This window comes from Neovison vison, chromosome 5 (genome assembly GCF_020171115.1).
Source record: "Neovison vison isolate M4711 chromosome 5, ASM_NN_V1, whole genome shotgun sequence".
NCBI classification, from domain to species: domain Eukaryota; kingdom Metazoa; phylum Chordata; class Mammalia; order Carnivora; family Mustelidae; genus Neogale; species Neogale vison.
This window is the reverse complement of record NC_058095.1, coordinates 34087419-34106224: the sequence shown is the minus strand read 5'-3', so window position 1 is coordinate 34106224 and position 18806 is coordinate 34087419. Positions and strand designations below refer to the sequence as shown.

At 38.6% G+C, this 18806-nt stretch overlaps 1 protein-coding gene across 14 annotated transcripts in view; it reads right to left on the bottom strand.

Moving 5' to 3' along the window:
• The window catches only part of SYNRG (synergin gamma), an 88982-nt gene that overhangs the window by 26157 nt on the left and 44019 nt on the right, over positions 1-18806 (bottom strand). For all 14 annotated transcript variants that reach the window (XM_044248439.1, XM_044248441.1, XM_044248446.1 and 11 more), the window contains 3 exons: positions 13605-13723; positions 13324-13386; positions 6761-7708 (listed from right to left, as the gene is read on the bottom strand). In XM_044248439.1, the coding sequence (XP_044104374.1) occupies positions 6761-7708; positions 13324-13386; positions 13605-13723 (1130 nt within the window). The remainder of the gene's footprint in view (positions 1-6760; positions 7709-13323; positions 13387-13604; positions 13724-18806) is intronic.

Genomic DNA, 18806 nt, shown 5'->3' with positions numbered 1-18806 from the left:
ACTCCAAGAATCTCATTTACTACAAGGGTAGCAATTTTAGCAGTCTTCCTAAAGACCAAAGGCAAATTTAATGAAAACTTAAGCTCTAGTTCAAAAACCACAACCCAGTTGTTATGGTAATAAAAAGACCCTTTTGTGCAATTCTGCAGTAAGAAAAAAACAGGGGTTAAAAAAAAAACAACAACAACAACCAGAAATGATTGTATTATAATCAGGTAAAAAACATTATAAGCAATAAGGGAAAAGCTTATTAGCTTTTCAGCAATTAGCTGAAAAGCTTTTAAATATTCTTATAATACTGCAGATCTTCAACAAACCTTACTTTTATTAAAAATGAGAGGCATAGCATTTTGTCTTTTGGAGTAACTCATGGAAATGACCAAATGAAAGATTAAAAAAAATTATGATAAAAAAAAAGATGAGGGCACACCTGGGTGGCTCAGTGGGTTAAAGCCTCTGCCTTTGGCTTGGGTCATGATCCCAGGATCCTGGGATCAAGCCCCGCATCAATCGGGGCTCTCTGCTCAGCAGGGAGCCTGCTTCCTCCTCTCTCTCTGCCTGCCTCTCTGCCTACTTGTGATCTCTATCTGTCAAATAAATAAATAAAATCTTGAAAAAAAAAAAGATGAGTAAATATACAAGATATGCCAAAAGCCTCGAGGTTGATTTTAAAATTTTACTTTTGCTTATTCATTGGCTACTAGAGTATAAAAATAAATTACTGAAGTGCAATGCATCTGAACACAAAAGGAAGCACTAACTGACTTAGGTAAGGAAGATGAGAACACTGTCTTTCTAAATTTTTGCATTTATAAGTAATATAAAAACTGAGTAGTATTTCCTGGAGTGGGGAATATTTAGTAAACCATTTTCTAAGAAAAATGTGGTAAATCAGTTCACGGAGGGTAGGTTAAACCAAGAAAAGTTCTCATTTCCCATGTTAACAATTCTACCTTTTCTAAGCAGTTAAATTACATGCATTACTGTATGATGGTTTTCAAAATATTAAAGATGCTGTGAGACCTGCAACATCAGTGATGGAAGCCCTGCCTGGAAAAAATGATGTGGAATAACCCACATTTTGTAATCACTGAAGTTTCTATAGATGGGTTTTCCATTCAATAGCTGAATTCTGACAATTACGGGAGAAACAGGAAAAAGAAAACAGAATGGATGCAATAAAATGAAAAGAGAATCACTACTGCATTTCTAGTTCTCCTGAAGAGCTCTGCGGCTGTGCTAGGTTGAACAGCAATTGCACACAGATAATAGGCCAAATTGTGTGCTGTAATACAGGTGTTTGTTGGCAACCAGGAATGTCCTATTACAAAGGCCAGGGGAATGAACTAGGCGAGCCCCTTTCCATCATGGAGCTCAAATCAAAACATGGATTTCTTGCTTACGCTGGCAAGTAACCCTAGCAGTCTCTTCCATAACTTCTATTCAAATCCCCCCGGAACAGATGCTGAAGACAAAAACAAGGTATTTCTTGGAACAAAGAACGTGAGCTGCCATTACATGACGCGAAGGCCATACTGATTTCCATGGAAGTTTTCTAAAGCAGTAAGCATATGCCCAGGTGATTAAGTTCCTGGCTTTTGAAAGGGAGCTTAGACAAAGAAGAAAAGGATACATGCGCAAAGTCTATCATTCTTCAGGGTTTTGTACAGCAATAAAAATGTTCAGGGTACTAAGGAAGAAATCTCTTTTAATTTCCAATACTGATTTAATCCAAACTTCACTTACCAAAGCAAACCATGAAGTATTGATACATCTCAACTTCTTTCCACCCCGACACTATTCTACCTTCACATGCTCTATTAACTATAGAACTTGGGCTGTGGCCTAGAAGTCTCAAATGCTTGGATAGTTGTTTAAGAAAAGAGAATGAAAGTGACCACACTGTGAGTCTGACAGGAAAATGCTGCGGTCTAACTGCCTTCTAGTGTTCCCTAATCTGTCTAGAAACCTCCCATTCTTTCTTTGTCCTGACACAAAGAAATCTTTGGTGTAAATGATACCCACACTATCTGTAAGCACCCCCAGATTTCTGCACCAGTACTTTAAAGTTCAACAAAGAAAATCAGCTATTCTGGAGATATGTGAAGCCCGAAGAGGCTGGAAGGTGAAGGAATGGTGTCAGGCTTTACAGCTGACTCTTGAATGGTATGGGTTTGAATTGCACAGATCCATTTATATATGGATTTAAAAAAAAATAGAGTTTAGTACTGTAAATGTATTTTCTCTACCATGTGAGAACATTCTCTAAATGTTTGTTAACATTTTCTTTTTGCTAGCTTCCTTTATAATATGTAATATATCTAACATACAAAATAGGAGTTAACGGACTTTATTTTATCAGTAAGGCTTCTGTAGGCTTATTGTCAAAGTAAATAGTAGGCTATTAGTCAAAAGCTGTATGTGGATTTTTGGACCGCACTAGGTCAATGTCCCTAACCCCCATGTTGTTCAAGGGTCAACTATACAGGGGGACTGCTCATTGTCATCATGAAAAATCAAATCTCATTAAAAAAAACCACCAGATGAGCTGTAGGTGGAGCCTTTTGGCCATGCAAGGGAGAGGGCAGCACCTGGAAGACCCTTCTATGCCCATGACCTTATAATGCTCTCAAAGCCATTGGGCCAATGCTTTCCAAAACAACATATCAAAAGAATTCAACTGATAGAAAAACAAAGCTAGAAGAAGCTCTTTAAAAAAATAATTTGATTTTGATATATTAGGATTTAGCCCAGCTTCACCGATATGTCAGTGTCCCCTTCATGTTCATTTGCGACTTCTAAAAATCAGCAGAGATTTTAATGTGAACCATAGAGTGATTGCAAAATATGAATACACTTGTATAATTTCTCAGGCACTGACGTATGACTTCAAGTACTAACTGTATTACTTTACTTGGCATAGGAGTAAACAGAACACATCATAATTAAAGCGTAATATATTTATCCAAATACAGTAGTTTGAATGGCAGACTCAGCTTCTCTTTGAATTATTCCAAACCCCAATATGCAACTTTTTTCCTTCTCAAATGGCCTATTTCAGATACTGTGAGTGATCTCTCTGGAATCCTATTCAAAATCCTCATCTTTAATGGTTTAATTTCCTGTCTATCTCAAATTTTTAAAGAACAAAGAACTAAAATTTCAAAGTATAAGGAAAAAAATGTCAACTGTGGAAATAATCCTTTTTTCCCAAGATTTTTATTGGTCTTGGGTTTGTAATCTAAAAAACAATAATATTCCCAAGGTTTTTTTGCTATTAATATACTCAAAAATGAAACAAATATTTTCCAAACTAAGCATTCTCTTATTGCTAATTTTTGTATGTCTTTCTAGGATTATTTTCTTAAAAAGGAAAGTGGCTTAAAGCTTACTTTGAGGACCTCCCCTAAAGTTGTTTTACGAACTTGCTTTATGGACTCTGAGTTAAAACAAAACAAAACAAAACAAACAAACAAAAAAACCAAAAGACTCAGGGTGGCTTCACGAAACATTCTGAAGCTGGAAAGATAACATGCTCTCCAATTAGAGCCCGAGTGCCCATTTCAGACCCACACTGAATTCAGTCCTGAAGACATTTTGGTATTAACACTGAACACTCCATTACAGAGATTATCAATTTAAGCTCAGTTTGCATGCACTGTGCTCAGAAGTCCATCTCAATACTATTCCATGATTTAAGTTAAACTTACGGGTATCTAGTTATTAATAGATGTATCTCCTGTCCCCAACACTCAACTATTTGATCTATTCCCTCAGCCGCCGTAACTCCTAGTGGAGACAGGCTCTGTCATGTTTACTAAGCGGTAAGACCTACTCTGTTTTTTTCACCAGAAGAAAGGAGTAAACTTTTCCTATTACATAGTGTAAGGTTAAAATTACATCTTAATTCAGTGCCATGTTGAAAATTTCTATCAATGGAATTATAAGGGGGAAAGGCTAAGCCAATACTTTCTTAGGAGAAAGGTATTTGAAGAAAACAACAAAAGGGAAAGGCCCTCTAATCACAGGAGATGCTACAGCTTTACACTTGATACGGACCAGATATTTCTCTGGTCTAACCCTTAAATAGTACAAATTACACACATCCCCACACTTTCAAAATATGCCAAAGAATTATTTATTAACATAGGACTTACAGATCACAAAAGAGAGTGGTACAGAGAGCTGGAAAAGAAGTCATCAGAATAAGCATGCAGATCAGTATTTGCAGAGGAATATACCAAAGCAAGTTCGAAAAGGCACATTCACACAGAAAATGTCTAAATTGAAAAAAAAAAAAAGACATCAGAAAAGCAGCCAAAGGAAAAAAAATACTACTAATAAGGTGCTGATTAAAATACAACGATTTTCAATGTCAAAGAAGAGCTACTTTACAGGTAGGTAGGTAGCTAGCTACAGAAGTCTTGCTAACCCTTTGAGAGTGTCACAAATGAGGGTAAGCTCTTGCTGCCAACAAAACCAGATGATCGAAATGACTGCACATCAAGATGGTTCCGTGCCAGAGAGATTAAATTTGGTGGTGGGGACAAAAACAGCCTAGTTGAAATTATATGCAGCAAGGGCTCAAAGGGTTAAATGTAATAGTATGCAGAGAAATCAGGCAATGTTATTAGTATTATCTACCTTCCATACAAAGAATTATAGCAAGAGTTAAAAGAGACAGTATCCCCTTCAGAGTTAAGTTGGGGTTTCTAAACAAGATTAAGGACCAGAGAGAGCAATCTACTAGTTTATTCTCTTTTCATCGGCTCACTTGTTATTTCTCCAACAAGAAGTACCTTTAACCCTCAAACTAAGAGAGCAAGAGATACTGTGGTCAACGTGAGGTTAAAGTCAAACCAAAGTGCACTGAAGAGGTCCCTGCCATTTACCTTCGACAGTACATGTAGGCAGCAGTTTTGCTCAACAACAATATAGCTTATGGGTCAGGCATCAACCCCTTTTACCAACCGCTCTAAAGGGATACTGCTCCTTTCCGACAGGCGGTTTACAGGTCAAAAAGAGGAAACAATCTGCTTTTAAGAATATCCGCAAACTTAAGAGACTTGGCTTGAACATTACAGGTTCCAAGCTGGGAATGTTTCAAACATACATAAAAGAACACGAGCACAGAAGATTATTTTAACAGGTCAGTCAGAACAAGCTTGGTCACAAGAACTTGCCCCTCCCCAAATAAAATGAAAAAATTTTAAAGGAAGGAAAAGAAAAAGATATCCCAAACCTGATTTAGAGTCATCTCATAAAGACATCTAGCTTGGCACTATGAAAGAATATAGATTCACTTTCAAAAAAATAGCTTCTAATTCATAACTTCAGAGTCCAAAAGGCTAGTATACATGTCATGAGATTTTTAAATAAAAATCGAATATTTTTCAAAAAACAGAGCACTTTGCAACCGACTACTGTGGCTCAAGCAGCTCATATAAAAAAGAGAAACAAAATCACTCTGATTATCAAACAAACAGCAGCAAAAAAAAAAAAAAAAAAAAAAAAAAGGAAACCATCTGAGTTAAAAATACAAAAAATGGAAGTAGACAGTTGGGCGCAAGGAGCTATGCAGAGTCTGCGACCCTCAGACAATGCCCCAGCCAGCCAGCCGCCATGTGACACGTATCCTGTCTCTGAGAACCTACTCCTGATCCAGCACACTGTTTAAGAATATCTCTGACTACTCCAGCAGCCAAAGGATGGAGGAGGTTTTGTTCTCTGACTTACCATTTTGATATATGCAAAAGCCATAGTACCTTGACATTTCTGCCACAATCTGTAAACTTGGAAATGTCTTGTATGTCCCTCTCTAGTTAAAACACAACAAACCCTTCGAATGTATAATGTTTTCTAGAATAATACAGTAATACTGAGATAGTTCTCATTATTAAAGGCCACAAAATGGGTTTATCTTTCTATATAACATATCAAATAACAAAACAAAATAAAAACGAGGACACTTGGGAATCTAGTTTTTATGACAGGAAGCTGGACTACAGAATAAACCGCTACAAGTAAATCCATATAGAATTTAGAGAGGGCTCCCTTGTAAGATGTTTTCAAACATTTTATGAGAAAGTTAGTAGTTACCCTATTCTACCATCTACAGATTTGTTACAATTTAATACTTCCAGCAGTAGAGTTCACACCGAACACTGTACCTGAATTCCACTACAACTCATGCCCTCCTCCTTGCCAGACTCTGGCACACACGACATCCAGACAAGCTCTTTCCCTCCTCCCTTGTGGAGATGTGGCAAACTGCAGTACAACCGGCTAGACATTTTTACTTTCTTGGCCTACCAAGAGTCAGTTTCTGTAAACTGAACAGAATAATATATTGGTAGCTGCCAAACAGACCCAAGAGAAGAGAGAAGGAGAGGGAAACACCGACCTCACTCACAGAAATAGAGGAACATTACTGACACCGCAGAAGTCTTTATAAAAAGTCCTGGTGATGTAGGGTTCATTCAGCAGTGGATTTTTATGTGCCTCTAACACCAAGTTGGTGTTTGATTTCGAAAATAAATTAATCAATCCAATCTAAGTTCCACGGTATTCAGAGGATCCATATATCCAAATATCTACAGAATCAACTTTAACACTGCTTTAATGGGATTGGCAATGAAGAGGTTATTAGAAATTCATAAAGGTTAAGAGCCAGAGCCTCACTCTACTGGAAATTGGCACCCACCACACCATCTTTGAAATCTACATCACCATCACCAGAGTAATCTCACCAATTCCTCACCTGCAGCAGGAGGATGCTGGCCACTAACTGTTGGTAAATCCAAAGAGCTATCAGACATGACATGCTTAAGATCTCCTCCCACATCAGCCAGTTTCATGTCAAACTGAACAGAGAGTGCGTCTTCAGAGTCCTCCTTGCCAACACTGCTGCCACCAATGGAAGGGAGATCCAAGGACTTCACCGAAGCAGAGTCTTCTTTGGTGTGTCTGAAAGCCACGGATTTCTCGCTCAGGGATTTGTCTGAGTTCATGGAAGAAAATTTACTGGAGTGGAAGTCAGCAAAATCATCGTCACTTTTTCCTGAAGGAGTGTTATCTTTCATTTCTTCAACACCTAGTCCAGATCCTTCCAGAGAAAGTTGTTTGAAGACATCGTATTTGGTAGACGCGGCAGCTGAGCCTTGTCCCATCTTCACTGCACTGCTCGAGCTGCCAGGCAGAGGAACAGGACTAGCTTCCTCTTTAAGGGCATCGTATTTGTCATCGGCCTTTTGCTCAGCTGAAACAGAGCTGTTGCTGAAAGCCATAAAATCTGCAAAGTCATCCTGCTCCCCAACAGATGCTGGACTAGAATATTCTCCAAAAAGGTTGAATTCTCCAAAATCATCAGCCAAACTAGACATCTTCGTGGCTGCCAATGCTGTCGTAGCTGTAGTGGGCACTGCTGGCTGTGGTCGTGTGGAAACGGCTTTGGATGCACTAAACGCAGCTGAAAAAGACAAGGGTTTCTCGCTGCTGCAGTTAACTGAGGAAAACATGTCTAAATCTGCTAAGTTCAGAGGGTTTTTCACTTGTGTTTGTTGTTTCTGTTGTATAGCTCCTGAGGGGAAGGCCGCTGGAAAAGTTTGGTCTTTTGTTGGTGGTTCTAGTGGTGATAGACTGTCGGCAGTTTTAAAATCTGTGAAGCCATCATCTGTGCCTGCAGATCTGAATTCTGCAAAGTTTTCCCCTGAAAGAACAAAAAAACACAACACAGCCAAATAAATAAGAATGCTGAGCTGAAAACCACATGGTGCACAGTATATTAAATTACAAGCATAGTTTTAGAGACTTTTCCCTCACAGGCTTGACATTATTTAACCATGCTGAAACCCTACCAAAACATCTCTTTGGAAACTACACATCTGTTTCCACACTGAAGGCTAGTGATACCAAAAGAAATACGAATCAAACCGAGAGCACCTAACAGCCGCAGTTTTATTTGCTCATCTAAGTGTGCTGGGTCTCCTAGGGCCAGGTCCTTCAGCTGGCCAAAAGCACGGCTCTCGGGGCTTCAGGTCACTACAGGTAGCCAGCACAGCACACAAGGGAAGAAGAAAGAGGTGCTCGAGATTCCTGAAGAGAGACACGCTGAAATAATGATCCCTTAAAGATAAAATGCTTTACATGGTGATCAATCAAGGCAAAAAATGTCACAGATACCAGTGAAGTACTACGAAAAATCCTGCATCTAATATTCAGAATGTGAAACCCTTTGTTCATCTAGGCACTTTAAGCATATTTTTAGGTATCACTGGTCTTCCTCCAGTATATGGGGGCATTAATTGGAAGGGAACTTCGACGAAAATTTTTCCTCAAAAGGTATCTACTTACATGCAAAGCATTCTAGCTAAGGACACTTTTTTTTTTTTTTTAAGATTTACTTATTTATTAAAAAAAGATTTATTTATGTGAGAGAGGGAGAGAAAGCAAGCAAGCAAGCGAGCGTGTGTGCTCATGTGAATGTAAGCAGGAGGGGCAGAGAAGCTCAAGCAGACTCTGGCCCAAGCAGGGAGCCTGATATGGGGCTGGATCTCACAACCCTGAAATCAGACCCCAGCCCAGACCAAGAATTGGACATTCAACTGACTGCACCAACTTGGTGCCCCCTGCTAAGGACACATTTTATTTTACTTTTTAAAAAGATTTTATTTATTTAAGGACACATTTTAAAATGGTAGTTTTTCTATACCCTACAAAAAATAAGCTGATCTCATGGAAAAAAAAATTCTGAGTACTTGGGCTGTTCTCGAAATCAGCCATCCCACTAAACCAATCAGTGCTTGTTCTTATTTATTAAAATTTAGAGGCATTTAAATAAGTACCAACTGCATTATTAAAAATTTCAAAGGATAGGATTTAAACCTTATATTGTGCTACTCTGAGGAAGGATTTATTGAAAACTTTTTTGTTATCATTTTTTAGAGAAAACAAGTACAATGAATTTTCAGTAAAAAATTAAATAGACTCAATTAGGATGCTGATAAAAATCTAGACTCATGATTCTTTTTTTTTTAAAGATTTTATTTACTTATTTGACAGAATGAGAGAGCAGGAGGGCACTAGCAGTGGAGGCAGCAGAGGAAGAGGGAGAAGAAGCAAGCTGCCTAATAAGCAGGGAGCTTACCTCTGGAGCCCAGGATCATCACCTGAGTGGAAGACAGTTGTTTAACCAACTGAGCCACCCAGGTGGCCCTAGACCCATGATTCTAAATAGAGTTCCTTTATTATTAGAGTAACATTATCACTCATAAGTATGAGGTTAGGATGCAGATGATCTTAGTTTTTCTAGTGGTGTCTAAAGGTCTTCCCTAAAATCTACTAGGTTTACCAAATAATGAAAACCAAAAGATAAACCAAATATAAATATAGCTATACCAACATCACTTATTTGAAAATGTGAGTGCTATTTCTGGAGAGTTATAAACTAAAATACAGGCTTTAATTTCTTTGTCCAGTTTAAAATTCTGTTTGTCCCTAAAAATGAGATACAGAAACAAATGAGCTATTAAAGTATACTTCAGAGGCGCCTGGGTGACTCAGTGGGTTAAAGCCTCTGCCTTCAGCTCGGGTCATGATCCCGGGGTCCTGGGACCGAGCCCCCCCATCGGGCTCTCTGCTTGGCGGGGAGCCTGCTTCTCCTTCATCCCCTCTGTCTGCCTCTCTGCCTACTTGTGATCTCTCTCTGTCAAATAAATAAAATCTTAAAAAAAAAAAGTGTATTTCAAACCAAAATCTAATTCTTAAAACTGTCATTAAAATAAAACAAACTTTAAATATATTGTGTTTGTAACATGATATATGCTTTGATATATCATAAGAAAGCATGGAAAAAACAATGGAAGCTGATTTAATCAATTCACCAGCATAATTCACCAACACAAAGAAATCTACTTAATATTATGAGGGAAATTTTAGAAAGAGAGGAACAGCATTCAAAATTTCTGTATTTTATGTTTTTAAGACATATGACTAATAAAACTAAAGTCAATTTCACAAATTGACAGGAGAAGCATATGTAAAACTTAAAAAAAAATCACCCACAATTTTGGATAAGTATGTTATCGATAATACTTGTATCATTTTTGTAAATGAAAATGTAACAAGCAGCCAATTTTGTCACAGTCTAAATTTTTGATGTGCTACTTTGAAATATCTGTGAAATTGACAAGTTTTGCTTTGTTATTTTTAAAAAGAAATCACCACAGCAAACTAAACTTACTGATGAATTGTAAATGTTTTCATTAGAAATGGAAGCTGGGTGAAAGGTTCAAAAAGAAAGAAAAACGGGTGGGTTTACAAGCTCAAAAACAAAGGGAACTTTGGGGCAAATAAATTAGTTTCAGTCATTGGGAACTTGCATATCAGAGGATACATTAATCCTCTGAATCCTCATAAATTCCCCTCCCTACTTGTCACTTTTTAGGCCCTGAAAACATTTCAAAAGAGGTCACTTGTTGCTAAAACTTCAATAAGAAGGGTCACTTCTCCATATAGAGTATTTTCCTCATCTCTTTAAATTTACAGTTTAAACTGTAGGAGTAGGAAAAAAGGAAATAACATTAATCTCTGTCACTTAGTAACCTATAAAAACCATAGTTCTGAACACAATACTACATGATTTTTCATAAATTCTAAGATACTAACATACTTGATGCATTCAGGCCACTGTATGTATGTATCTGACAGAAAGAGAGAAATCACAAGTAGGCAAAGAGACAGGTAGAGAGGGGGGAAGCAGGCTCTCTGCTAAGCAGAGTGCCTGACATGGGGCTTGATCCCAGGACCTTGAGATCATGACCTGAGCCGAAGGCAGAGGCTTAACCCACTGAGCCACCCAGGTGCCCCGGGCCAATGTATTTTTAACGAGAACAGAATAAAATATATTCTCCTAAAATGAACAAAGAGTTGGCAGCTCTACCTGGAACTCTTTTAACTCTGAGTTAAAGTTAATACAGGAATGAAAGCAAGCCAGCACACATGGCAGTAACAGTATGGGGTTCTGTTACTACAGTTCTCTAAGAGCAGCACGAAGGTACTGCTTCCATTCTGATGGCACCACTGTCTTTCCCAGGAACAGCACACCTATGATAAGATCTTTACTACCACCCTAAGCAAAGAACTCTGATATTAAACCTTGCTCTTTACTCCAAACTCACCTTGGCCTGAGAGGTAGGTGAGGAAAGCACTGCTGGGAGTCAAACCCAACTAACAAGCCCAAGTTCCTCTAGGGTTTTGGGGATTTTTTTTTTTTTTTTTTGCTTGTTTTTAAAAGATTTATTATTTTAGAGAAAGAGAGCATGTGACTGAGCAGGGGAGAGCGAGACAGAATCCTGAAGTAGACTCCCGGCTGAGGGCAACCCCAGGATAGAGATTGTGACCTGAGCCAAAATCAAGAGTTGGCCCTCAACAGACTGAACCACCCAGGTGCCCCAAGTTTCCTCTAAAGTTTATCTTTGTACTCCTAGTGCTTAACACAGGCACTGAGGAAAAAAGTTATTACATCCTAAAGGCTAGAATGAAACAAGGAAACACTTTTGGAACCTAACAGCTATAAGAGAGAGAATATTTTTAGAATTGGTGGGTTTCTCTTTTTATAGATACTTAAATAGTACATTAAAATTTTTTTTTTATTTTTGCGGGCGCCTGGATTGCTCAGTGGGTTAAAGCCTCTGCCTTCAGCTCAGGTCATGATCCCAGGGTCACGGGATCGAACCCCGTATCGGGTTTTCTGCTCCAAGGGGAGCCTGCTTACTCCTCTCTCTCTCTCTGCCTACTTGTGATCTTTGTCTGTCACATAAATAAATAAAATCTTAAAAAAAAAAAAAAAGATTTATTTTTGCAACAGAGAGGGAGAGAGAGAGAGAACACAAGTGAGGTAGGGGACAGTAGAGGGAGAGGGAGGAGCAGGCTCCCTGCAGAGCAAGGAACCTGCCGCTGGGCTCCATCCCAGCACTCTGGGACCATGACCTGGGCAGAAGGCAGACACTTAAAAGACTGATCTACAGGCACCCTAAGAAGTACACTTATTCCTTGAACTTTCACACATACATTACCTTTCCTATTATCTCCTCTCACTTCCCCTGCCCATTCCCACCCTCTTGGACAGAAGGGTGAGAACAAATGATTATCAAAGAATTTTCCAAATTTGAGCACTCAATACACAAACGTAGAATATGGATGGCACTGTACTCAGGAAGAAATCCTCCTGAGAGTATACAGATGTCATAGCATGTGCAGCTAAACTTGGAAGGACATAATGGATTATGTCCATTATGGATTATCTATGGATTATCTAAACCCTACATATCAGGTTAGGATTTAACCACAAATATAACTTCCACTCTTTATACATATGGCTCTCAAACTATCATTCTATATTCCCTTCTACTCTAAGCCCTTCTATAAATTCCTCTTATTTTATTAAATTATAGCCAATTCTGAAAATCTTAAAAAGAGTCTACGGCCATACCACCCTGAACGCGCCCGATCTTGTCTGAAAATCTTAAAAAGACTGGTTGCTACCTTTTGCATAGTCCACAGACTGAAAACAGTTCAAGTTCTTGTTAAACATTAAAATAAAGGAGACCAGTCAGAGCCCTCATTCGATACAGAAGTCTAACTTGGCTTGAAGGCTTCCAGTGAAAGAGAACACACTAGATTCAAAAGAAATTGCCTCGGGGCGCCTGGGTAGATCAGTGGGTTAAAGCCTCTGCCTGCGGCTCAGGTCATGATCCCAGGGTCAGGGGATCGAGCCCCAAATGGTGCCCCACATCGGGCTCCCTGCTCAGTGGGGGGTCTGCTTCCTCCTCTCTCTCTGCCTGCCCCTCTGCCTATTTGTGATCTCTGTCAAATAAATAAATAAAATCTTGAAAAAAAAAAAAAAGAAAAAAGAAATTGCCTCAATTGGGGGTTTGCCCTTAATTTTAGAAAATCATTTCCAATAGCTGAACCACATTTTGCTTCCTTATAATTTCCAGAGGCACAAAGCCAAAAAATCCTCTTACACATAATATAACAAAGACATGCTCAGAAGTATCACTGAAAGAACCATGATTCACATACCTGTACCCCTGGGGCAAATAATACATTATATGTTAATAAAAATAACTTAAAAATATCTTTTATTAAAAAACGAGGGGTACCTGGCTGGCTTAGAGGAACATGCAACTCTTGATCTTGGGGCCATGAGTTCAAGCCCCATGTAGAGATTACTTGTAATCTGTGTAGAGGTTACTTAAAATAAATAAATTAAAAAAAAAAAAACCAGAAGTGATTTATCCATTTAAGGAATCAAAAACTTACCTGAAGATTTACTCTCTGCTGTCTGCTCGAGTTCTCTGAAAGCACTGTATTTATCACCAGGCTCTATGATGAAAAGACAAAAAGTCCATTAAGTTTAGGAATCTTTAAAAAAAAAAAAAGTTTAGGAATCTTGATATTAAAACTCAAGGAAGTAAGTAAGGCAGATTGGATTAGTCATACATACTTGACACGTGGTATAAGCATTTTATACATTTCTCACAAAAGGTCACCACTAAAATGGTTTACCTTCATAGGTTTATGAATTGACAATGTGTTTTTACCTCCAAATGGAACAGTATTTTCAGAGGACTTCTCAGCTGCAATTCCTTTAAACACAGCATATTTATCCATCGAAGCTGATGCTTTAGTTCCAGGAAGTGGCATCAACAAAGAAGGGGCACTATAAGGGAAAATGAAATGTTTCTTAATGACAAGAACACTGAATCCTTCCCTTATCATCAAGTAGAAGCTTAGAATTGAAATGGTAAATAGGTACTACCTGGTTAAAACTCATGGCTCCCTGCTTTAAAAGTTAGAAACTATATTCACCACAGAAGGGAGAACACTCTTTTTTTTTTTTTTTTTAAACATCCTTTTTTCTTGGAAAAATATACTGACACACCACCCATGTGATAATTCTTTGCTTGATTATCTGAAGAGGGGTCAGACCTACACTGACCATCTAATCATCTCCGTAAGCCACAAAAACAGTTGGAATGGCACTGGGAATAGATTCTCAGAGAATAATGACCTCCTAGAATTTTAACTTAAGGTCCGTAAAGTGGCAAAAGCGAACTGTTCCAAATATGTACACCCAATATTTTAGAATAAATTCTGTTAACCTTAATATAAATTATTCTTTGTAATGGGTTCAGACTGCAGAGGCAGAATAGTTAAGATAAACATCTGTTTATGAAATGTTGTTCAGGCCAAGATGTAAATTGTTCTTATTTGATCTTACTGCATTGCTTACTGGCAGAAGTTCACACATCTGATAAGCAGCAGTAGAGTTAATACAATTTACATTTTTACAAGGATCACATCAGCGCTTCCAGAAGCTATCTTTGTAGCAAAACAACAATCACTTAAAAATTAGATAAAGATACTTTTGCCTGTGGACATATTTCTCGCTGGATGGAAAAATAGTGTAATGAGTACTATCTGTGTGGGTAATTCTTGGATGGCTTAAACACACACTATAAAAGCACTGCCCCCCCCTTTTTCTTATCACACCCAGGCAGCTCCCTGGAAGAACAACTTTACATATGAATGACTACGTTCCACCACTAGTTTGTGTCATTCAATACCACACACACAAGTTATATAAATGGATTTCTATTGAGTTCTTTGCCCTGAAGCAAAAATCTTCCACAGTCATTTAAATCATCTTATCAGCAGCCTACAAGCAAGGTAAAAAACCCAGCTCCCGCACATGCATGCTAATGAAGGTCCACAGTGCTATAGGACTTAGTGCAATGAAATATTATAATTTCACACCTCTACCAAACAGCTGCAATGTATTTGATCTTGACAAACAGGTCATCATCTATACATTATAGGTGGATTTTTTAAGCTCCATAAACAATTAAACTACAATTCATTGAGCAGAATGTTACAAAGTAATTAATGCTTGAGGGGGAAAAAATCACAAAGTTGAACAACCTATTTGTTTTTCTTGAACTGCCAACTTCAGTTACAGCCTTGTAAAGCCCACTGGTAAGATCTACTAAATATGACCTATAATTGATTTTTATTAATTTTAAAATTATTTTCAGGATTGGAAAAAAATAGAGGACCTTCAAGGTAATGAAATACTGATTGAAGTTAACAAAATAAAATTCCACTCAAAAAAAAAATCCTGCTGACTCAGACTGTAATTTTATGCATATTACAAATGAATAATTCATTTTAATTCTCTGAAATTCTTGGGGGGAAAAAAAAACCAAACTGTAATCACCATGACAGTGTTTAGGCCAGTTACATAAAGTATTTATCTATTCCAAATATGAAAACTGTTATTTCTACTCTTTAATACTAGTGAAAGATACTCCGTGAGAGAGGTACATTCTTTTAATAAGACCAGGCATTCTGTTGAAAGAAAAGACTTAGAATTTGGCCACCAAAAAAAAAAAAAAGTAATTTGCTTTTTCTCAGTGTGTCCATTTGTTTTACACTCACTGCATGTGGCTGTCATCGATGATTTTACTGAGTTGCTTACCCTGTTAAATGCAAGCCTGCTAAACAGGCTTGAGTCGTGGAAACTTAATCAAGGCAAAAGGGCCCACAGTGACCACCTGGCCGAGTAGAGACAAGCCCTCTGCTCAAAACATCTACAGGCCCTAACAGACCAATGGGCTATTTGGCAACATCACTAAATAGGGAAAATTCCATTTGTGGCTACACTACCCCACCTTCCCCCTTCAAAAATAGCTCCCATGGGGCGCCTAGGTGGCTCAGTGGTTTAAAGCCTCTGCCTTCGGCTCTGGTGGTGATCCCAGAGTCCTGGGATAGATTGCCCCTCCACCACCACCACCACCCCCGCCCCTCCCTCCCCGCCCCCATGTCAGGCTCTCTGCTCAGCCTGTTTCTCCTCTCTCTCTGCCTGCCTCTCTGCCTACTTGTGATCTCTGTCAAATAAATAAATAAAAATCTTTAAAAAAATTAAAAATAATTAAAAAAAACATAAATAAAAACAGCTCCTATCCACTGCCTGGCAGTCTCTCCTTTGCAGTCCAGCCTGCTGCTCCCTTGCAGTGTATTCAATAAACTTTTATTTCCTTTGTTCTGCCTGGGGGGAATCCTTTCACTGCCCGTACACTGGCCTTCACCTGATCATCACTTCACATTTGGGGACCCCCCAATCCCGATCTGATCGGACAGACACCACACTAAATACTGTCACTTAAAAAGTAAAATGAGGCTAACCAATTCAAAACCCCTCCACCTTAATCCTTTTTGAACTCTTTTATCCTTGGTCTGTGATGTTTCCTGTTCCAGGCTTCCCAGTGTTGGCTCACAGTTAAGTATTTTGGGAATGGATAAATGAATGACACTGCTGACTTCCACATTCCCTTTCATGCTGACTCAAGTGCTCTTTCTCCTCTGACACTCAGTTCGACACTGAGTCTGACCAATTTCTCAAACGCACACTTTTCAGCGCCTGACTCTAAACCCAGAGTACTCTCACCATCTCATCGCAGGATTACTATGGCAGTTGAATTTACCCCACACAGTAGCCGGGATCCCTTTCCTCAGGCCACTTCTTATCTCTAAAATACTTTACAAATTACGTCACAAATCATAAGCCATCCCACATTGGTGCTGCCCTTAACTGAGATTTTTTTTTTTTCACAGACTAACAGGAGTCTCCACCCCAGCCTACATCTAACACCTTACTAGGCTTTTCATCTTCTAGGACAAATAATGCCCATTTTTTGCTTAAAAGTGCTGCCCAAGGGGTGTCTGGGTAGTTCAATCCTTTAAGAGTCCAAGTCTTGGTCTTAGCTCAGGTCTTGGTCTCAGGGTCCTGAGATCAAGTCCGGTGATGGGCTCCACACTGGGTATGGAGCCTGTTAAAAAAAAAAAAAAAAAAAAAGCTCACCTAGCCTTAGCCATTTATATCATTATTTAACAAACAGCCCTTTAAAATAAACTCATAATATGGAATATAAATCATAAACTAGGGAATTCATTATACAGGTACACACACACACACAAAAAGACTGAAGGACCAATTCTAAGAGAATTTTTATCAATACTATAAATACCCAGATAAAACTAAGCTTCTTTATAGCAGGAACTGCATTTTCTCCTTTTATAGTTCTAGTGTCTACCCCAATGTCTGGCATATAGTAGATGGTAGTAAGTAAATGTCTTTCAATGTGTAAATAAACAATGAGTGTGGATTCTTAGACATGAGCAAAATGTTTTCATGTAAGCATGGAAGTAATCAAGTCAGAACTGAAAAAAAAAAAAGCCTACAGAGTATGACTGTGTATGAAAGTAAACTATTATGTGGAGATAATGCCACACAAAATTGCTAATATCCCATGAATCTTGGACTAGGCCAACATCTTAAAGCTTTCTATGCCCAAACTTCAACTTCACCTACTAAGGGTTTTTTTTCTTTCCCCAGAGGAGTAAACCACTAATTTGGTTTATAACCTACATACCGCAACACGTTCATTCAATAATCCTTTATTAATTACATAATATTGCTAGGGACTACAAATATTGCCAGGAAAGACCTTCATCAAGTACAATAGCCTAGTAAGGGAAACAGATAAACCAGTCATCAGGGCCCAGACATCTATGAGGCACCAGGGCAGTAAAGAGGGAGGGCCCTCATCTTTGAGGTGCCAACTGATGCAGAGAAGTTAGTAAACACTTCCTATGTTAAACTGATTTTTGAAGTAGAACCAGAAAGAACTCTTGAGAGAATTTCAGATTGAAGAAGGGTAAAGGTCAGAAACCTGAAAAAGTACGATCAGTGCAGAGTCCTCATGGCACGGCTGGAGCATAAGCTGTGGGGGAAGAGCAACGGTCGAGAGGACAGGCAGGGGCAAGAGCACATCCAGCCTTCTTCCATGCCAAGCAGAGCTGACAGAGTTGGTGGTGGTAAAGGAGAGAGCACGGAACCAAAGATAAAGGACATGTTTCTGATTTGGTGACTGGATATGGTGACCTGATTCACCAAGAAAGGGAACAGTGATTTTTAACACATTTTTATTTAGCTTTGAGTAGGAAAACACTGAATCTAATGTTATGCAGGTAACTGCAGATGCCCTGGGTCATTCAGGTATGTTCTAGAGAGTAGAACATATATATTTTGTTTGAAGGAAGAGACAGGAGAAAGAAGTATTATTATGTATCTATTGGTTAACTGTGTGCCACTGTAGTGGGTTTGGAAATCACTGTTATTTATAGTCCCACCCTTCAAATGTTTCTCCTCTGTGGCACTTATGGTTACCTGACAAATTCTTAAAATCAGGATAATAATTCTTTTCCTAATCTGTTTTTTAAATTTTTAAAAAAGATTTTATTTATTTATTTGAGAGAGAGAGAGAGAGAGAGATAGCCAGAGGCGGAAACGTAAGCAGGGGGAATAGAAGAGGGAGAAGCAGGCTTCCCATTGAGCAAGGAGCCTGATGTGGGGCTCGATTCCAGGACCCTGCAATCATGACCTGAGCCGGAGACAGACATTTAACAACTGAGCCACCCAGGCACCCCTCTTTTCTTAATTTGTAGTCATCTACAAAGCCTATCCCTTAGTTCTTGTTACAGTGTATACGCAGGAAGCATTAAGAGATAATCAATTGGTTAAAACGGAAAAGATAAATGATACTGCATAAACAGGAACGTAAGAGAAATGGTAAACGTATCCAAACAGAAACAAGTTCCAAAAATAACCAGAGAAATTCCTAACTGGTTGCTCAAAGTCCGGTATATTCCACTCTATGGAAGAAGTAGTATCTAAAAACTTA